Source organism: Lutjanus erythropterus, chromosome 7, assembly GCF_056507025.1.
Source record: "Lutjanus erythropterus isolate fLutEry1 chromosome 7, fLutEry1.hap2, whole genome shotgun sequence".
In the NCBI taxonomy this organism is placed as follows: Eukaryota; Metazoa; Chordata; class Actinopteri; order Lutjaniformes; family Lutjanidae; genus Lutjanus; species Lutjanus erythropterus.
In genome coordinates, this window is record NC_139323.1 from 42,965,145 (window position 1) to 42,987,130 (window position 21,986).

The following is a 21,986-nucleotide window of genomic DNA, read 5'->3' on the forward strand; positions in this document are numbered from 1 at the left end:
ATTGTGGACGTATTTTTCATCAGATGATTTTAATACGGTGTGATGCGTTCAGAGTCTGTCTGTTGTTTTGTGTTTTTCAGACTCTGTCCGTGTCCATGCTGCTCAGATATTCTCACCACCAGATCTTCGTCTTCATCGGTCAGTTTCATTCTTTCTGCTTCGGTTCGGAGTTTTGATGGTGTGAAACGTGATCTGTCACTTTAAGTTTTTATGGCGTACATTAAACCGTCAGCTGAAGGTGGTTCTCCTGTCACTGATCTCAGTCCTGGTTTAGGCTTTAGGTTGATACCTGTTCAGGATCAGGTGTGTGTTTATCTGGTCTCATTCTGTCCCCTTCAGTCGATCTTCTTCAGATGTTGGAGATGAACATGACCATCGCCTTCCCAGCAGCCCCTCTGCTCACTGTCATCCTGGCTCTCGTCGGTACGTTCACATCCTGGAACCTGATCCACAGCGTTCACGCAGTCTGGATCCGATTCTGATCCAGATCGGGCTCAGAATTCACTTTAAATCCAGTTAAACCACTTAAACCAGACTTAAAGAATCCACACGTGACCTGCTGATGTCATTTCCTGTTTGTCAGGCATGGAGGCCATCATGTCGGAGTTCTTCAATGACACGACGACAGCCTTCTACATCATCCTCATCGTGTGGTTGGCCGATCAGTACGACGCCATCTGCTGCCACACCAACACCAGCAAACGTCACTGGCTGAGGTGAGTCACATGGCCACCAGCGGGCCACCCCATTGGCTCTTTTAAAATCATGCCCACAGGCCCAGTGGCACGTTTAACAGATCAACCAGTGGAGAGTTACTGTTAGATAATGGATTATTTATAAAAGATGGAAGTTCTTCACGTTCTCTATCCCTCTCTGTGTTCTGCAGGTTCTTCTATCTGTACCACTTTGCCTTCTACGCGTATCACTACCGCTTCAACGGTCAGTACAGCAGTCTGGCCCTCGTCACCTCGTGGCTCTTCATCCAGGTCAGAACCATCATCATCATCACCGTCATCTCCTTCATGAGTGTCATGACTCCTGACAGGAAGACACTCTGCTTTCATTTCAAAATAAGAGCACTGATATTCAGCACAAGTTAATCTAATGTCCTGAGACCCTGCGTCCACATGTGAGGACAGGACCTTTTAGACTTGCTGCACCTTTTACTTCCTGTTGTCCTCACTGGTGGGAACTCTGCGCTGCCCTCTAGTGGCAGCCAAAGCACCACACATTTATCAGGGTAAAAACAAGATGGCAGCGAGTGAAACAGGTGCAAACCTCGCCAGGTTTCATGGTTGAAACTTGGTTATTTATGTTTCGACATTTGTAGTTTGATGTGGCAACATGTCTGACAGATTTTAGCAACAGTAACAAACTGGGACACTACTAATTATGTGTGTGTGTGTGTGTGTGTGTGTGTGTGTACATACATATTTTTTTAGATGTAAAATTATAATGCTAACCAAGAGTTTAAAGGGTATAAAGAGTTTTTGCATGTAGAACAAATGAGTCTACATTGACTTTATTTTTGATGTGACATTTTCAGATCATTTCTCTGTCAGGAACAGAAAGAGATGATAATTTGGAGCAAAAGAAATGATAAAACTGACAACATTACACGGCTTTAAAATGTGGGGCTTCGTTTGCAGTTTAGAAAAAGACAAATATTCAGTCATTAAGACAAAACAGTTTTATTCTTTGTTAGTCACTGGTGACTTTTTTGTGTTACACAGTAAAATAAACCTACTGTCCACATGTGAGGACGTCTTTTTTTTTTTCTCAAAAACTACTTCCTGTTTAGAAACCAGGCTTAGTTTTTGTATTTTTCAGGTCTGACTAATTGTGTCAGGAGAGATTTAAAAAAAACAACCAGTCTCTGGACGATCTGATGGATGAATCAGGAGATGATTTTAGCATGAAGCTGTCAACATGTTAGTCTGGATTAATTAACCACTTCCTCTCCTCCTCCTCCTCCTCCTCCTCCTCCTCCTCCTGCAGCACTCCATGATCTACTTCTTCCACCACTATGAGCTTCCTGCCATCCTGCAGCAGATCAGGATCCAGGAGATGCTGCTGCAGAACCAGCAGGCGGGTCAGAACAACCAGACTCAGGCCTTGCAGGACAACCTCAACAACAACCACACCGCCACAGGAGCTGCAGGAGCTGCAGGAGCTGCAGGAGCTGCAGGAGCTGCCAGCAGCACCCAGCCAGGGCCTCAGACTGAACTCCACGGCCCCACCTCCTCCTCCTCCTCCTCCTCCTCTCCAGCAGCAGGAGCAGCAGCAGCAGGAGGAGGAGATGTGAGGTCGGAGCTGAACTGGGTTGCTCAGACGACCGCCATCATTGCTGAAGCTCTGTCCTCCTCCAACCAGCTCCCTTCCACCTCCTCCTCCTCCGTTGACTCTGTGGACAGACAAGGAGCAGCAGGAGCAGCAGAGGTCAGTGTGGTGGCCGAGTTCTGGATGAGAGGAGGAGGAGGAGGAGCAGGAGGAGGAGGAGGAGCTAATGAAGAAGTGGGGAACGTGGTGTCAATAGAAACCACAGCAGGAGGAACAGATCCTCCGATCAGGGGGCTCCAGCCGGCGAAGGCGGGGCTCCAGCCGGCGAAGGCGGGGCTCCAGCCGTCAGAGGCGGGGCTCCAGCCGTCAGAGGCGGGGCTCCAGACGTCAGAGGCGGGGCCCCTGCCCTCGGAGGCGGAAGCGGCCCCTCCACAGACAGACTGCACCCCCTCACAGAGTCCGGGCACAGACTGGGACTGCAGAGTAGCCGAGCAGCAGAGCTCCTCACAGACCCCGTCCTGAGAGTCCAGGTGTGGTCCTGATGACATCATCTCACCTGTCTGACATGCTGCCTCTGTCTGTCACTGATCAGGCTGATCGATTAGCGATCAATTAGTAATTGGCTCTGTACAGCTGGGTTGAGACAACAATTAGAGAGTTAAAACCAATCAATCCAGAGTCTTCAAAGAAGTCCAGTGTGTCCCTGAAGAAATGTAAGCGCTTGCAGGTTTGTGAGCCGCCGTTCTCATCGCCATTCACGCATCAACCTTGAGAAACCAGTGGGTGAGATGGTCTGAGCGTCCCGACACTGAAGCTCAAACAAACTCAGGATTTCATCTCGTTTTTATCTCGAGTCTAAAACATCAGAAAACAGAAAAACATCCCATCACTTTGTCTTCAAATGTTTTGTCCAAAACTCTGATGATGATCTGATGACATCACAGCAGCTCCTCTCGAATATTTGGAAAAATAATCGCCTGCTTCTGTTTATCCCGATGTAACAAATAACACATCTAAGACCTGAACATGTTGAAAGAGCGAACAGTTATTTTCACTGTCAGTTAACTGTTATTGATTGATTATTGATTCTTGATTATTTCCTCTATTAATCGACTAGTTCTTTGGTCTAAAAATGTCAGAAAAAACTTCCCAAAGTCCAAGATGACGTCCTCAAATGTCTCGTTTTGTCCACAACTCCAAGATATTCAGTTTCCTGTCAGAGACGAGGAAAGAAAAAAATGAATCAGTACAATTAATTGAGTAATAAAAATAGTTGGTGATCAATTAAATAGTCGATTAATAATCGATTTGACGTTGCAACTGTAATGATAATACCAGGCGTGAACGTGTTGACGCCAGGCGTGAACGTGTGAACGTGTTAACGCCAGGTGTGAACGTGTTAACGCCAGGTGTGAACGTGTTAACGCCAGGTGTGAACGTGTGAATGTGTTAACATCAGGTGTGAACGTGTGAATGTGTTAATGCCAGGTGTGAACGTGTGAACGTGTTAACGCCAGGTGTGAACGTGTTAACGCCAGGTGTGAACGTGTTAACGCCAGGCGTGAACGTGTTAATACCAGACGTGAACGTGTTGACACCAGGCGTGAACGTGTTAACGCCAGGCATGAACGTGTGAACGTGTTAACGCCAGGTGTGAACGTGTGAACACCAGGCGTGAACGTGTTCATACCAGACGTGAACGTGTTGACACCAGGCGTGAACGTTTGAACGTATTAACGCCAGGTGTGAACATGTTGACGCCAGGCGTGAACGTGTGAACGTGTTGACACCAGGCGTGAACGCGTGAACGTGTTAATACCAGGTGTGAACGTGTTAATACCAGACGTGAACGTGTTGACGCCAGGCGTGAATGCGTGAACGTGTTAATACCAGGCGTGAACGTGTGAACGTGTTAATACCTGGCGTGAACGTGTTAATACCAGGTGTGAACGTGTGAACACCAGGCGTGAACGTGTGAACGTGTTAATACCAGGCGTGAACGTGTGAACGTGTTAATACCTGGTGTGAACCTGTTAATACCAGGCGTGAACGTGTGAACGTGTTAATACCAGGCGTGAACGTGTGAACGTGTTAATACCAGGCGTGAACGTGTGAACGTGTTAATACCTGGCGTGAACGTGTTAATACCAGGCGTGAACGTGTGAACACCAGGCGTGAACGTGTGAACGTGTTAATACCAGGCGTGAACGTGTGAACGTGTTAATACCTGGTGTGAAACTGTTAATACCAGGCGTGAACGTGTGAACACCAGGCGTGAATGTGTTAATACCAGGCGTGAACGTGTGAACACCAGGCGTGAACGTGTTAATACCAGGTGTGAACGTGTTAATACCAGGCGTGAACGTGTGAACACCAGGCGTGAACGTGTTAATACCAGGCATGAACGTGTTAATACCAGGCGTGAACGTGTGAACACCAGGCGTGAACGTGTTAATACCAGGCGTGAACGTGTTAATACCAGGCGTGAACGTGTGAACACCAGGCGTGAACGTGTTAATACCAGGCGTGAATGTGTGAACGTGTTGACACCAGGCGTGAACGTGTGAACACCAGGCGTGAACGTGTTAATACCAGGCGTGAACGTGTGAACACCAGGCGTGAACGTGTGAACCTGTTAATACCAGGCGTGAACGTGAGAACACCAGGCGTGAACGTGAGAACACCAGGCGTGAACGTGTTAATACCAGGCGTGAACGTGAGAACACCAGGCGTGAACGTGTTAATACCAGGTGTGAACGTGTTAATACCAGGCGTGAACGTGTGAACACCAGGCGTGAACGTGTTAATACCAGGCGTGAACGTGTTAATACCAGGCGTGAACGTGTGAACACCAGGCGTGAACGTGTGAACACCAGGCGTGAACGTGTTAATACCAGGCGTGAACGTGTGAACACCAGGCGTGAACGTGTTAATACCAGGCATGAACGTGTGAACACCAGGCGTGAACGTGTGAACACCAGGCGTGAACGTGTTAATACCAGGCGTGAACGTGTGAACACCAGGCGTGAACGTGTGAACACTAGGCGTGAACGTGTGAACACCAGGCGTGAACGTGTTAATACCAGGCGTGAACGTGTGAACACCAGGCGTGAACGTGTTAATACCAGACGTGAACGTGTTAATACCTGGCGTGAACGTGTGAACACCAGGCGTGAACGTGTTAATACCAGGCGTGAACGTGTTAATACCAGACGTGAACGTGTTAATACCAGGCGTGAACGTGTTAATACCAGGCGTGAACAGGCTCAGTTAGCCTCATATTCCTTCATCACCAAATACTCACCAGAGCACCAAATGTGGATTAATCCGCCACTGAAAATAGTCCCCAACAGATGCACTGTTTCCTGCTGTTTGTTTGATCAACTGAACTGTTTGACCATGAAAATATAAACAATATAATAATAAACATATTGATTAAATGTATAGATTAAATATTTGAGTTTTTTTAAAAGACTTTAGAGGAACTAATGAGCCACAGACAGACTAAAAACAACAGACTGGCCCTTTAAACAATGAGCTTTACTGACTCCTGCTATAAAGATCTTGAATGATTCTAGAGCCTGCCAATCATTTATTGATGAGTTATCGATCAGCCCTGATCAGTTCTGACAGACTGAAGCACAACCTCTGAACTGTATTAATTTCTGTTTCCACCTGCTTTTATTTTGAAGAGAAAGACTCTGTGAGAACAGGAGGTCATTTTAGAGTGCGGTGGCGGCGGCGGCAGCGGCAGCGGTTGGACTGATCGGTCAGGACTGGATCAGAACGGATGCCTTATCAATAATCCTCAGACCGTCTGTGGACACTTCAGAGACGTATGTCAGCAGCTGAACGAGCTGATTGGTTGTGCAATATGATGCCAGCTGTGTCACACCTCAGACTCCGCCTCCTCCAGAGGGTGTGGCCTGTCACTGTGAGGCATTCAGGTGACTCTAGACGCCTACAGGTGCATTTAGGTGCTCCTCATCAGCTTGTAAACTGGAGTGTGGATTGATTTATTGATCAGTAACAAAATAACAACTGATCAATGATTAAATTTCAAATGTCCACAAAACATCAAAATAAACAGAACAAATAAAATGAGGGCTGCAGCTAATGGTTACTTTCATTATTGATCAATCTGTTGATCAGTTTCTTGAGTAATTGATCCTGTCACAGGGTTGAAAAATGGGTTCAAACGTGAAGCACAGACACAAAAACTGTTTTTCAACCTACTGACCTGTTTTCAAGTCTTTTCTGTCACTGTTATTTTCATTATCGATCAATCTGTCGATCATTTTCATGATTAACTGATCAGTTGTTTGGTTGGAAAACGTCCTCAGAAACCAGAAAATATTCACATGTAAGAAACTGAAATCAGACAAATTTGATGTTTTTTCTTTAAAAAAAAATGTATAAAAGACCAACTAATCGATGATCAAAGTATTTGGTGATTAATTTAATGATCAGTTATTCATTTAATTGTTGCAGCTCTGAATAAAACCTCAGTAACAATCCTGAGATATATAATCAATAATCAGACGTGTCACTGAAAATATCTTTGAAATGTGTTGATTTTTATTTTCACTTGATCACTGATGAGTCACCTGAACGCACCATGAACCAGCTGAAGACGGACTTTTATTTTGTTTTTTTTGTTTTTTCCAGTTTGTGTCGTGGTGGGAGGAGGCGGGGCCTGAACTATGACATCAGCATCAGACTGTGGGTTTCAGGGGATTGTTGGGGGATTTGGCTTTTTTTTTCTTCTTCTTCTTCTTCTTCGTGCCTCTGCTGGATGACTGTAGCCTCATTAGTCGATCTGAAGCCTGAAACTCATCAAACTGTATTTAACTGTCCAGTAAAACCAGTAAAACCAGTAAAACCAGTGCACAGCAGCCTGTTTGCACAGAAACTGTGTGAGTGTCTCACGTCTTTATTTCTGTTCACCATGAGAATTTATTAGAGGCTCATTAGGATCAACTGGACAAACATCACTGACATCATGTGACTGAAGGTCACTGTTAGAACAGGAAGTCAAACCAGACTTCCAGAATAAAGTCACAATATCTAAAGAAAAAGTTGTAATGTTGTGTACAAATAATAAAAAACAGAATGCGGTGATTTGCCAGAACTTTCCCTCCTATATTCATCTGAATCCACTGCGATTTTTCAAACTGACAAACTTTGTAAATAAATTTTGTCGGTTCGGTGCACGCCGCGTTTTGAGGACGTCATCTTGGACTTTGATCAGCATTTTCTGACATTTTAGGGACCAAACAACTGATTGATTAGTAAAAAAAATGATTGCCAGATTGATCACCGATTCAAAGATGGATCCAAACGTAAAAACAGGTGCAGCCGCCAACAACTGTTCACGTGTTTGGAACTATTTTTCAATTGATAAGATGGTGACAGGATCAATTTTTCACCATTGTTGAATATTTTATGGACGAAACAACAAACTCGCTAATTGAGAAAATGATTGTTACAGAAAAGACTTAAAAATATGTCCTACGTGGCGCTCAGGCGCCAAGGCGCTCCACGTGTGGATTTATTTCTCAGTTTACAAGATTAACTGATCAAACTGAGCGAATGGCCAAGAGATTAATGCGTCCATGTTTGTGAACCACTGAGTCTTTCCAGGTCGTCCCTTTAATACCCAGTCATGATCCTGTCACCTGTCACCGACTCACCTGTTCACCTGAGGAACGTTCCAAACAGCTGTTTGTGGAGCGTTACACTGTTGTTCCAAAACAAAGTTTGTCAGTTTGAACATTGTTCTGTATTCTGCCGACGAGTCAAAATGTTTTTTCAGATCATTGCATTTTGTTTTTATTCATCTTGGACACAGTGTCTTTCTTGGAAAATGTGTCACATAAGAATAAAGAAATGTTTCAGTAACTAAATACCGTATTTCTTTTCCAGAGTATTCGCCGCCGCTGAAGGTGTTTGTTTGGTTTGTAGAGGGATATTTGTGTTATAAAACGGTGGTTTCCTGTCAGAGAGGCTCAAACAGAGCGAGTGGAGTCGTTCTGATTTCAGCAGCTGCTGATCATTTTGGTTTATTTGTGGTTTGGTTTTGGTTTTTTCGTGAGCGCTGCTGCCCAGTTTAACTGTGGTTTTAATGGTTTGGACCAGTTCAGGTCAAAACACTGAAACTCTTCAGGGGATTTCCACGGTTTGGTTTTCAGAGTTTGACGTCTCCAGATGTTTTCATTCATCATCACCTCATTGATTATTGATCTATTTCCAATGAAAAACATGTTTTGTGTGATTTTGGAAAGCCTGATGATGATGATGATGATGATAAAGGTTTATTTTTATTCTTATCTGATTGGTGGATAAACATTTGAATTCTCCAATGCAGTCGTGCAGTGTATCCAAGTACATTTACTCGAGTACTGTAGTTCATTACAAGTTGGATCTGGTCCCTGACTTGATTTCATTGTTTGACTCCACTACAGTTACAGTTACAGCTTTAGTTACTTAACAAACACCAAACCGTCCATCTGAAATGACTGGACAGAAAAGGAATGATCTTATTTTGAAAATCGTTTATTTTTCATGCAGGAACTTTTCACGGATGTCCGTCTGCTCCACTTATTATCTTTCCATCATGTTAAAGTGTTTCCATTCTGTTTTAAACTATGACCAAATACAACATGTTCAATTAAAACACCAGAGAAACTCAAAGCTGTCATGTAAAACAAAAACATCACATTTCTCTGTGCAACATGTAAAATAAAATCAGTTCCTCTCTGCGCTGGAGACTCGGACCAACCACTGACATGTTACAGCTGTTCTTTTGTTTTTTATCCAGGGAGAAATTTAATGAAGAACGATTCTGTCTGAAAACCCAGAACAGAACCCAGAACAGAACCCAGAACAGAACCCAGAACAGAACCCAGAACAGAACCCAGAAGATCCGTCTAAAAAACTGGTCATGACAACATCTGGATCACTGCGATCTTTGAAATATTGACCCCAAAACTTCAACACAGAAGTCTAAACTCACATCAGAGCCGTCAGGATGAATTCAAAAACCGATGATCTTTGAGTTGTGGACAAAACGAGACGTTTGAGGACGTCATCTTGGACTTTGATCAACATTTTCTGACATTTTATGAACCAAACAACTGATTGATTAGTGGAAATATTATTACCAGATTGATCACTGGTTGAAAAATCGGTCCAAAACTGTGAAAACAGGTGGAGTGAAGAGACGTATTTATTTTTCAGTTGACGTGATTGTGACGATCGTTGCTAGGAGACTGAGAGACGATGAATTTATGGATTAATGATGATCAACAGATGATGTTTGAAGCTGCAGCTCTGCTCTGTTTCATCAGCTTCACCTGTTGACGGGTATTTTTAAAACTGTGGACTCGACCTGCTCTCATTGTGGTTCCTCAGGGAACGTTCTAGTTCTAAAAACTGTCTGGGAAAAAAACCCAGCAAAAACTAAAAGCAGCTCAAACTGGAACCAAAATCAGATCAACTGGTGGTGAAACCTCATCTGACCGTATATAAACAGACTGTCAGCAGGTGCAGTCAGATCAGCTGCCTTCACTCAGGTGAGAAACGTCTTCGTCTTCTTCTTCTTCTTCTTCTTCTTCTTCTTCGTCTTCTTCTTCTTCTTCTTCTTCTTCTTCTTCTTCTTCTTCAGATCAACAGAAACACTGCTGGATTAGAATGGATTAAGTTTTTTATATTTTTACTTGAGTTAAGGAAATATAAAGGACCTTTTCTAAACCTCACATGTGATTCTTATGTGCTATTAAAAATGTAGACTAATCCTTTAATTTCAATTAAGCTGCAATTCACCTCTAATTTATCATTAATTATTGGATAAGTTAAGGTGTTTTTAGTGAAGCACTTTTTCACCTTAATGTAGAATTTAAGGGCTGCTTTCCTGTTGGTCAATTATAAGAATCTTTTACTCCTTAAAAAGACACAGGAAGATGTGACGTTTTGTTTTTCTCCTTGAATCACATGAATGATTATTATTAATGGATCAGTGTGTTTTTACCTTTTAAAATCCATCAAACTCTGCAGATGATTGAAACTATGACTCATCTCTGTAAGAGTCTTTTTCTGTCTCGTGTCTGTCGTCTTCTGTGTTGTTCTTCCCTTGATCTCGTCTGACAGGCAGCTTGTTGTTTGTCATATTGTTCATATTAATGTCTTTCTATGACGAACACGTCTGTGTTGTGTTACGGTGACATTCATGTTTCTTCAATTCTGCTGTAAAATCTATTTTAAAGATCAAACATCATCTTGTCTTTTAAATGTTTTGTCGGATGGAAAATCAGAGTGAATTTACAAATGAAAACTGTTGTTCACCTGAAATAGTTTCACCACATTTATGTGATTGAATTTGAAGGTAATAATTATTTTTACACTGTTGGGTTATTGTCTACATTTATTTCAATAATAATGACGTAAAAACAAAACAAAACAAAAAATATTTCTTTATTTATTTGATTTGATTTGATTATTTTTTGGGGAAGTCAGGCGGAACCTTTGTCTTCACTTCAGTTGCTCTGAGGACCGGTTAGAGAACGCACACCTCACCGTCCCCTGAGACGCAATCTGGAACAAAACAGGATGTAGTTTGTCCTCTTTGGTCCAGAACCTGATAAACCGTGAATGAACCAGAACTCTGCGCCTCATCAGGTCGAGCTTTATTTTACGTTAGTTTGTGTTCAGAGCTGAGACGGTTTCGTTGATTTTGACGTGTGAAAACAAAAAGAAAGTTTCTCCTGTGACATCATCACGTGTGGCGTGAATCAGGTGTGATGAATAAAGTGGTGTTGTTCATGTCAGTCCTAGTTTCATCAAGTTTATATGATGGACTTTGTTCATGTTGTTTAATATCATTTACACTGAATTCTGATTTGTAGCGTCATCGTCTGCTAAAAATACAGACTTCAAACATGGAACAAACATTTTCTACTTCAGTCATTTCATTGGCCTGTAATTCGGTTCGTTTGAGATGAACTGCGCCTCGTCTGGAGAGACGAGATCAGGAGGTGGAGACGAAAGTCTGCAGTCCAGTCGGACAGTTTTCAACAGACTTCAGAGAGACTAGAGGAAGAGACACGAACATCCTGTCAGGTCACCTGCAGGTCACCTGCAGGTCACCTGTAGTCTGCAGGTCATTGATCACAGCTGAAGAAATAAAGTGCGTTATTGATCGTTGATTGAAGTTAAAATAGAAGAGATCCTCCTTTTGACTCATCGGTTCTTTTATCTGCCTTGTAAAGAACCAAACTGTTCTTTTGATCAGTCATATAGAACCTTTATTATTATCAGACACTAAATATCTGATTATTCATCAGACAACAGAAGATCAATATGTCATTAAATATTACAGTTACACAGAAAATTATTATTTTATACAACACGTGGTGTTTGTTGTCAAAGTTAAGAGCCAATCAGAGCCTGTCAGCTCATCGATCAGGTGACAGTCAGGTGTTTGCAGTCGGTGGAGAGCAGCTGCGGCGCCTGGCTCTACAAACTGCGGCGCCTCGATCTCGTGAGGTCATCGTTGCCCACGTGTGCATGACGTCAGAGCAAGTCAGACACAAATCTAACCAGCATGCATTGTGCGCCGACCGCCGCTGATCGATTCTGCGCAGACCTGGATCACCTCCACAGAGGTCTGATGTCATGGTAAACATGATTAAAGGGACAGTCTGTAATATTTTGTTTGACCAGTTGTACACTGTGTGAAAAAAATGTATTTATTTACTAAAGGGACTAAAGGTGGACATGAAAACTACTGAAAATATGTTTATGACAGAAACAACAGACCAGACTGAACTGTCCTGCTGTCTGTTGTTTTACCTTCGTCTCGTCTGACAAGCTGATCTTTGTTGATCCCTTCATCGTGTCTTACAGGCGTGTCGTTCTCTCAGCCTACCATTCGCTGCAGAGAGCAAACAGACTGAATCATGGGTAATGTTCCGACCCTGAAGAGACCAGCTGGTTTTCAGATCTGGATCAATGAACCGGAGCCGGTCCAAGAGGACCTGCTGTCCCAGCTGTCCAACCTGCAGGACGTGGACCTCTGGAGGGTACACTGGGGTCTCAGTCAGGACCTCTTGCAGGACTTTCCCCCAGTCCCCCCACGCTGGCTCCGGTCCGCCGACACCTACAAAACCGCCAAGACCCTGCAGAGGTGTTACCACGACGAAGGGGCCCAGACCCTGCTGGACCACGTCCTGACCCTGATCAGACCGGATGATCAAGTCCACCAGAAATCAGACCCGCCCAGACCCAGACTGGACCCGCCCAGGCCCAGACTGGTTCCAGAACCTGAGCTGGACTTTGTGAGGACTCAGCGGCGGAGGCTGATCAGCAGGATCCAGAGAGCGGACCGGGTCTCAGATGTCCTGCAGGACTGCAGGATCCTGGACGTGGCTAACAGGGATGCCATTCAGGTGTATGCAATCCGCAAGGACAAGAACCGGGCTCTGGTGGACCTAGTCCTGAGGAAGGGGGACAAAGCCCAGGAGATGTTCTACAAGGCCCTCAGCCAATCAGAGCCCTTCTTAATGGAGGAGCTGGAGGAAGGACCAATCAGAGAGCAGGTGTGTAGAGTCTAATCCTTGATGGGACTGACATCATGATCCTGATGTATGATGTCATCAGCATGTCTTTATTTCCCAGAATCCCTCAGAGACGTCGGTCCTTGCAGAGATGTTGGAGTTTCTGGTCTCAGACGAGCTCAGATCTTTCCAGTGGCTGGTCAGGGATCACATGACCGAAGAGAGCCAGTCTCCTATTGGTGGAGAGCAGCTGCTGCACGCAGACAGGCAGACATCACAGAGACTTCTGAAAAAATACTTTGGACCCAAACAGGCAGAGATCATCACCAGAACCATCCTGCAGAAGATCGTACCGACGCTCAGTACGTCCACACAAAATGTGCTAAGCTAGGCTAACAGTTTCTTTGTTTTCAGTCTGTCATGATCAATCAGAAGTACTGAGATTGATCCAAGCTGAAAGATTGATCAGTTAAAGTTGTTGTCAGGTGATGTGATGATGTCATCTTGCTGCAGGTTTGTGTCCTCCAGGAGAAGCAGTGACATCACAGAGGTGGTCTGACATCAAAGTGGAGACGAACACTGACACAGCAGTGGTAATGACACCAAACACAACCTGCACGTCACTGTGATGTCAGTACCGATGGTGACTGATGATTGGCTAACGTGTTTCATCTGTTTAGATTGAGGTTACACCAGAAGTATTAGAGGACGGCAACATGTTCAGGTAACAGAACCAGAACACTGACTCGTCACTGAGCCTTTGGTTCCCATTTGATCACAGTGTGTTCAGTTGGTCTGGTTGCTGTTGTTGCTCCAGGTTGCGTTGCCTCCAGCCCGGTGTGTCCCGCTGCAGTGTGACCGGTCTACTGTTGGAGGGGGTCGGTGACGTGGTCTGTCAGACAGTTCCCTGGGATGTTGACTTCCTGTCCTCTAAAGGTGTGAGACCAGCCGGACCTCTAATCAGATTCCACCTGCTGACGGGACAGTTCCACAGATTACACCTGCCGCACTGTCAGCTGATCTCAGGTCAGTGATCAGAGTTTGTTCATCATCAACATTCTCAAATAAAGACGAACTGCACACGGTGGTTTTCACAGAACAATTGTGGATCTTGGTAGGTGAGTCGTTCACCTGTCAGACACGTTAAACCCCTTCAAGGAAGCAGTCACATTGTTTCTGCTTCCAAACAGCTCAGATACGGCTGATCTGGGTTCAGTCCGCTCAGATTTGTAAATAGCCTCTCAGAGTTGAATAAAGACTCCCAGGCTGGTCCCGCCTACATTAGTTCACCATTTACTGGATATAATTCAGATGTTTTTGATGTTGTTAAAAAAATCTCCAGCAACTAGTTGACTACTTTTTGGTAGAAGTCAATGACCAAAATGCAGCAGACATGAATGTCCTACTGGACATATAACATGCCCTGCCTTGTCCACCCCTGCCCTGTCCAGCTCTGCCCTGTCCACCCCTGCCCTGTCCAGCTCTGCCCTGTCCACCCCTGCCCTGTCCATCCCTGCCCTGTCCATCCCTGCCCTGTCCAGCTCTGCCCTGTCCATCCCTGCCCTGTCCGTCCCTGCCCTGTCCATCTCTGCCCTGTCCATCCCTGCCCTGTCCAGCTCTGCCCTGTCCACCCCTGCCCTGTCCAGCTCTGCCCTGTCCACCCCTGCCCTGTCCAGCTCTGCCCTGTCCACCCCTGCCCTGTCCATCCCTGCCCTGTCCATCCCTGCCCTGTCCAGCTCTGCCCTGTCCATCCCTGCCCTGTCCGCCCCTGCCCTGTCCATCTCTGCCCTGTCCATCCCTGCCCTGTCCATCCCTGCCCTGTCCAGCTCTGCCCTGTCCATCCCTGCCCTGTCCAGCTCTGCCCTGTCCATCCCTGCCTTGTCCAGCTCTGCCCTGTCCATCTCTGCCCTGTCCATCTCTGCCCTGTCCATCCCTGCCTTGTCCATCTCTGCCCTGTCCATTTCTGCCCTGTCCAGCTCTGCCCTGTCCATCCCTGCCTTGTCCAGCTCTGCCCTGTCCACCCCTGCCCTGTCCATCTCTGCCCTGTCCAGCTCTGCCCTGTCCACCCCTGCCCTGTCCATCCCTGCCCTGTCCATCCCTGCCCTGTCCAGCTCTGCCCTGTCCAGCTCTGCCCTGTCCACCCCTGCCCTGTCCAGCTCTGCCCTGTCCACCCCTGCCCTGTCCATCCCTGCCCTGTCCATCTCTGCCCTGTCCATCTCTGCCCTGTCCAGCTCTGCCCTGTCCAGCTCTGCCCTGTCCACCCCTGCCCTGTCCATCCCTGCCCTGTCCAGCTCTGCCCTGTCCATCCCTGCCCTGTCCAGCTCTGCCCTGTCCCTGTACTATCTGCAGCACATGGAAATGTCACTAGCCAGAATCTTACAGCGCCCCACAATGGTTGGAGGACGCCATCCCATCAGTTCAAGGCTCTGGAGCTCAACAACAACAACAACAACAACAACAACAACAACAACAATAATAGTGATGAGACGTCTTGTGACTGTCTGGATGAATAAAGTTTTGTTGAAGGGGAGATTTTCTGTCTTGCAGATGGCGGTCAGCACTTCCTGTCTGTGGCTCATGTCACTGAGGACAGCGTGCACTTCATCACACCTGGTCAGGTGACAGACAGTCATGTGATTGTCGACATCTCCAGCTTCTCATGTTTTGGTCTGGTGATGCCGGCGGAGTCCACCGATCAGCAACCGTCCACCGTGATCAGCGGCTTGGTGCTGCTCTTCTTCCAGATGAGCAAACGATCGCTGTTTGTCCTGCTGCTGCCGAGGAACGTCTGGCTCACTCAGGTACACAAGCCCCGCCCACTGACCACTCGGTTACACAAGCCCCGCCCACTGACCACTCAGGTACACAAGCCCCGCCCACTGACAGCTCAGGTGCACAAGCAAACCAAAGTGCCATTGATGAGTGTGAACGTACAGGACGTCCACAAAGTCTCTTTACAATTTAAACAATTATTACAAAAGCAATTGATGAGATATTAATCAGATTATCAAAGTTTTTAATCACATTCATTCTTCACGCATGAAGCCTGATGAAAGGTCACTGAAGCCGCTGATGAGGCGATGCTACGGCGAACACAGCGAGAAATCGAGTACCGTCTAGATATGCTTCAACTAATGGTGATCATATAGAGGTTGCTCATTTGTTCTTGTAATAAATTTGTAAAAATTGTAAAGAGACTTTATGGACACCCTGTATATTTTAACTTTATTGATTATTGATTATAGGCAGTTGAAGTGGCTGATAGTATCGGCTCTCATATGCAGGTGATAAAGGAGTGGAAGCATCGGAACAGAGCAGAATATGTGGAAACGATACCCGACTGTGAGCTCGTCCCAAATCAGACGTACAGACTGAGTGGACGGCCCGTCACTTTCATCGAGCCAGAGGTCCACGTCAACTACTTTCACCTGTTCATCTACAACTGACACGTCAACTACTTTCACCTGTTACTCTTCAACTGACACGTCAACTACTTTCACCTGTTACTCTTCAACTGACACGTCAACTACTTTCACCTGTTCATCTACAGCTGACATGTCAACTACTTTCACCTGTTACTCTTCAACTGACACGTCAACTACTTTCACCTGTTCATCTACAGCTGACACGTCAACCACTTTCACCTGTTACTCTTCAACTGACACGTCAACTACTTTCACCTGTTACTCTTCAACTGACACGTCAACTACTTTCACCTGTTACTCTTCAACTGACACGTCAACTACTTTCACCTGTTACTCTTCAACTGACACTTCAACTACTTTCACCTGTTACTCTTCAACTGACACGTCAACTACTTTCACCTGTTCATCTACAGCTGACACGCCAACTACTTTCACCTGTTACTCTTCAACTGACACGTCAACTACTTTCACCTGTTCATCTACAGCTGACACGTCAACTACTTTCACCTGTTACTCTTCAACTGACACGTCAACTACTTTCACCTGTTACTCTTCAACTGACACGTCAACTACTTTCACCTGTTACTCTTCAACTGACACTTCAACTACTTTCACCTGTTACTCTTCAACTGACACTTCAACTACTTTCACCCGTTACTCTTCAACTGACACGTCAACTACTTTCACCCGTTACTCTTCAACTGACACTTCAACTACTTTCACCCGTTACTCTTCAACTGACACGTCAACTACTTTCACCCGTTACTCTTCAACTGACACTTCAACTACTTTCACCCGTTACTCTTCAACTGACACTTCAACTACTTTCACCCGTTACTCTTCAACTGACATGTCAACTACTTTCACCTGTTATTCTTCAACTGACACCATCAGAAGATTTCGGTGTTTAAATCTGTCATTTTTTTTCCAGTTTTGTAAAACATGAAACTTTTTTTGTTTCAGAGTTCAAAGTTCGTGAACTTCAAGGACTACAACAACTTCCTGCCGTCGTTTCAGGTGCAACTAGCGGATGATGTTTCCACAGTGGAGCTGCAGCTGAGTCACAGGACTCCACTCCCTCTGATTGGATGGCTGTTTGGCTCCACAGAGTCTGTGGTGTGGCGCCGAGCTGTCCAGCTGGGAGGTAGATCTTTAGTCAGATTACACATGCTAATGAGACATGCTAACACTACATGCTAACATGTTGACACTACATGCTAACATGTTGACACTACATGCTAACATGTGTCTACATGTGGACCTTCTGTTTCGGTTCACGTGTGTGCAGCAGCGCGGCGTGCAGACGGTTCAGTGAAGGTGAATATAGATCAGCAGGTGTTGTGATCATGAAATTCTCTGTCAGCCAGTGACATCACTGGACTCATCACCCTGAACACCTGAACCAGTGTTGGACTGATGGACAGGTACACATTAAGATCAGGTGGAGACTCGTTCTTCAGACATGCTCCCACCAGTTTGACTCCAGTTTGACCAGTTCACACCACACGCTGTCTGAACTGCTTCATTCCACCTGAGCTCTTTAATTTGACGCCTTTGTAGGAATGAACGCTTCCTGATGTGTGGGGCAGGAAGTGTAGCCTTACATGGTGATATTGGGGCGCCTCACGCACCTGCGCTGAGACGCGCAGACGAATCATTGACAGTTATCTGAAGTTACGAGTTACGTTTGCTGAATCTTACGTGACACAATTCCAAGAAAAAACTTCTGATGTTGCGTCACTGTGTTTGTTCTCCTCCAGCTGCTGCCTCCACTCTCTGTCCAGAAGGTAACCCCAACTCAAACACACCTTCATCCTATTAGAGTCGACAGATAGAACGGTAAAGGAACCTTCATCTTTACAATCAGAGAACAATGATCAAGATCATGAAATGACTGAGAGACACTTACTGAGAACATGATCATTTATTAATCAAAATCAAATAACTGCAGATTTACTCTTTTAAATCAGTTTAAAGGATCAAATTAGACTAATGTTTAGTCTCTCCTGCGTGTCTCCGACTCGGTGGACATGTCCCTCCTGCTCTTGGACACTCTGATTTCTCTGTTTAAATCTAGTTTAAATCCAGTTTGACTCTCTTGGACACTCTGACCTCTCAGTTTAAATCCAGTTTAAAATCAGTTTGAGTCTAGTTTGACTCCAGTTTAAACCCAGTATTGTCACTTCTGTGTGCCTCAGACTCGATGGACGTGTCCCTACTGCTCTTGGACACTCTGAACTCTCTCCGTGCAGAGGATTTAAGAAAGTTCCAGGCGTTCTTGGCTCAACGTTCTGATCCGATCCCCGTGTGCCATCTGGAGGCCGCAGACAGAACCAGAACTGTGGACCTGATGGTGCAGCAGTACCATCCTAACGGGGCCAAAGACGTCACCGAGCAGATCCTGAGGAACATGAAGTACAACCAGCTGGCTGATCACCTGATCAGGAACTGATCTGAAACTGATTGATCTGAAGGAAGGGTTGTCCTCTGTGGACGGGGTCAGAAGCAACATGTGTTTTAGACTAAAATGATCAATGTCAGTTTAAGTGTTTGCTTTATTTGGAACATTTTCACCTCTTTACTTTTCTGTCAGAAAGACATTTCTGACAGGAAACACAGTCGTCATTTTATTCTTTTCGATCACTTTGAAAAGTGAAAAAAAAAAAGTCCATCCCATAATATCAACCTTCAAAAGGACTTCAAAGGCAGGGGTGACTTTCATGATGTTTTTAATTTGTTTTTAAAATTTAAAACCCCTTAAATGAAACTGATAATTAATTAACAAACCCTTAATATGTCATCTCTAAGATATTTAACAAATCTTAAAATATCATAAGCATATTTAAAGGCCTTTGTGCTAAGCTAGGCTAACAGTTTCCCCCTGCCTTCAGTCTTTATGCTAAGCTAGGCTAACATTTTCCGTGCTTCCAGTCTTTACATTAAGCTAGGCTAACTTTTTCTGTCTGGTTCCTGTCTTTTTAAGCTAGGCTAACAATTTCCCCCTGCCTTCAGTCTTTATGCTAAGCTAGGCTAACATTTTGGCTCTGTCTCACACAGTCACCTGAACAAAAACAAGGCTAATCGTTTTTTAATTAATTAAGGAGAATCTCAAAAATCTGGGTTCTCTGCAGGTTCTCCGGCTTCTTCCCACAGTCCAAAGACATGCAGTATAATAGGTTAACCTCAGGGGTCAGTGGTCGTCTGTCTCTGTGTGTCTGTCCTGTGATGAACTTGTCCAGAGTGAACCCCGCCTCTCATCCAGTGTCAGCTGTGATAGGCTCCACCCCCCTGTGACTCATCAGGATAAGCGGTTACCGACAGTGGATGGACGTTTATAAACACCCACATGTTTTCATCCTATATTATTTTATTACATTTCATTTTATATTATTTTTAACAACTTTTAAGTAATAAATCATAATTATTTTTATTTATGTAATTTACTTTGTCATTGTCTCTCTGGCTGAATGCTTTATAAATAAAGTTTATGAAATCTGTTTATTTTCACATAACGTGACAGAATCATGTGATTAAATTTTAATTGAAATTCCAATCTTTTTTTCATGTGACTGTTTTTTTTTTAATGTAAATTGATCACCAACTATTTTGATAACCAGTTAATAGTTTTGAGTTGTTGTTTTTTCTGTATTCAGTTTCTTAAATGTGAATATTTTCTGGTTTCTTTCCTGTCTGACAATAAACTGAATGTCTTTGAGTTGTGGACAAAATGAGAGATTTTTTTTAAAACATTTTATGTACCAAACAACCAATCAATTAGTGGAAAAAATGATCACTGCATTGATCACTCTCTTTTTCATTTGACAAGATTGTAACATGATTAATTAATCAACTAATTTAGAAAAAGATTAACAGATTAATCAATAATGACAGTAATCGTTACCTGCAGCCCTAAAGAATAACAAGACTCTTATTTTGGTAACACACTTACTTCCTTTTTAATTTTTCCAAAAATATGTGAAGAAGATCAACATGAACAGAAACTTTCCAGGGACATCCTCAGCTTCACTTTTCACACAGAACAGGTGGGACAGTGAACGCCTCACAGAAACACACAGGTGAAGAGGAAGACGTGGATTGAACCCTGTGGAAACACCTGGTCTCACCTGGTTTATCACAGCGAGGACGTGTCCCACATTTTATTAAGTCCCCTCTGTTTTCTCCACAGTGTCCACGACTGTTAGTCTAGTTCAGCATAAAGACGAGAAACAGAGGGGAAATGCTAACCTAGCTTAGCATAAACAGGAAACGGGGTAAGGCTAATCTTGTCATGGTTGTTGAGTTTTTTGGATTTGTTTTGGTGTTCTTGGTGTTTCGGTTTTCCTTGTTTCCCTTTTTCCCCCCTCCCCTTTCCTTCCAGGGCAGTGTGTGTGGCAGCGGCGGCGGTCATTGGCTGGCTCAGCATAATGAGACGCACCTGGCTCTCATCAGTGCACTTCCCCGGGTATATGAGCTTGGCCTAGTCTCCACTCCTGTGCCGGACTATTCAGTCGTTGTCGGTTATGTAGCGCAGCAAGCTTTCTAGTGGATCTTTGGTGTTTTTTCCTTCGTGACTCTAATCAACAGTGTTTTTGTGCAGCCTTCAGTTCCTCTTCCGACCGTGGGTGCAGCACTCGTGCTCCTGAACCTACGCCAGCACGGTTCCCCTCCTGTCGACCCCGCTGCGCCAGCCAGCCGACCGCGTCCAGCACCTGCCCTCGCCTTCCGTTGTTTTTTGCTCTTTTGTGAAACAATAAACTCTTTGAAAACTGCTTTTATCTCGCTCTCTGCGTCTGGGGTCCTGGCCAAACTCTGAACCTAACAGAATAGTCCGGCCATATCATGGACCCCGCGGAGACAGATAAGTTACGGCAGGCGCTATCCTCTCAAGGAGCACGTGTTGGCCAGATGGGGGAAGCCATCCACGAGATCCAAGGCGTTCTCCAGACCCTGGTGACCAGCGTATCCCAGCTCGGCAGCCGCATGGATCAGGCCGTCAGTCAGATCCCCAGTTTGGCTCCTCCTGGGAATCTTCCTCCTTCCTCGGCTCCCTCCTTGGCGACTCCGGCTCCTCCACCCGTCCTCTCCCGGGAACCATACATCCCCACCCCGGTCAGGTATTCGGGAGATTTAGGGGCATGTAGTCAGTTCTTGCTTCAGTGTACTTTAGTGTTTGAACAGCAATCCCAGACTTACGCCACAGATAGATCGAAAATTGCCTTCATTATGAGTTTGTTAACAGATCGGGCTGCCTCCTGGGCTTTGGCTATCTCCACTAATTCGGCGGTAACTCAGTCTTATTCCTCTTTTGTTAATGAGATGCGCAAGGTTTTTGATCACCCGGTCCAAGGGAAAGAAGCCAGCAGCCGGCTCCTTTCCCTCCGCCAGGGTTCAGCGCCAGTCTCCCAGTACGCTATCGACTTCCGCATTTTGGCAGCCGAAAGCGGCTGGGATGAGCGCGCATTGCAAAGTGTTTTTCTCTTGGGATTAGCTGATAATATTAAGGACGAATTGGCAGCACGAGACGAGACCCAGTCTCTTGACGAATTAATCTCATTAGCCATTAGACTCGATAACCGGCTACGTGAGAGATGCAGGGAGAGAATAGGGAGACAGGGCGCCCCTCCTCCTGTGGTTTCCAACTACCCTCCGGTGTCCACTCCGCAACGCGGGATTCCCCGGGACCTCACCCCCGTGCCTGCCCCCGCTCCTCGTGCGGGTGTTTCCTCCG

At 45.2% G+C, this 21,986-nt stretch overlaps 2 protein-coding genes across 2 annotated transcripts in view; both read left to right on the top strand.

Moving 5' to 3' along the window:
* LOC146324518 (membralin-like) overlaps nucleotides 1–6,454 on the top strand; it is a 10,815-nt gene extending 4,361 nt beyond the window's left edge. The window contains exons 5-10 of the mRNA XM_084723891.1: nucleotides 81–138; nucleotides 340–423; nucleotides 584–716; nucleotides 887–986; nucleotides 1,999–2,810; nucleotides 5,973–6,454. Coding sequence (XP_084580017.1) covers nucleotides 81–138; nucleotides 340–423; nucleotides 584–716; nucleotides 887–986; nucleotides 1,999–2,802 — 1,179 coding nt within the window. The 3' untranslated portion in view covers nucleotides 2,803–2,810; nucleotides 5,973–6,454. The remainder of the gene's footprint in view (nucleotides 1–80; nucleotides 139–339; nucleotides 424–583; nucleotides 717–886; nucleotides 987–1,998; nucleotides 2,811–5,972) is intronic.
* Nucleotides 6,455–12,128: 5,674 nt separating this feature from the next.
* Nucleotides 12,129–18,992, top strand: LOC146324519 (uncharacterized). The gene is made up of 10 exons (XM_084722347.1): nucleotides 12,129–12,875; nucleotides 12,955–13,195; nucleotides 13,347–13,426; nucleotides 13,514–13,557; nucleotides 13,651–13,859; nucleotides 15,381–15,634; nucleotides 16,118–16,240; nucleotides 17,222–17,402; nucleotides 18,019–18,045; nucleotides 18,433–18,992. The coding sequence occupies exons 1-10, from the start codon at nucleotides 12,237–12,239 to the stop codon at nucleotides 18,708–18,710; spliced, it is 2,076 nt and encodes a 691-aa protein (XP_084578473.1). The 5' UTR covers nucleotides 12,129–12,236; the 3' UTR covers nucleotides 18,711–18,992.
* Nucleotides 18,993–21,986: the final 2,994 nt, after the last annotated feature.

What these genes read in the sequence shown, in the direction of transcription:
- LOC146324519 (XM_084722347.1), top strand. Translation starts at nt 12,237, where the DNA reads ATGGGTAATGTTCCGACCCTGAAGAGACCAGCTGGTTTTCAGATCTGG. An exon ending in GAGGACGGCAACATGTTCAG is followed by an intron (nt 13,558 to 13,650) that starts GTAACAGAACCA and finishes TTGTTGCTCCAG; the next exon opens with GTTGCGTTGCCTCCAGCCCG. An exon ending in GCACTGTCAGCTGATCTCAG is followed by an intron (nt 13,860 to 15,380) that starts GTCAGTGATCAG and finishes TCTGTCTTGCAG; the next exon opens with ATGGCGGTCAGCACTTCCTG.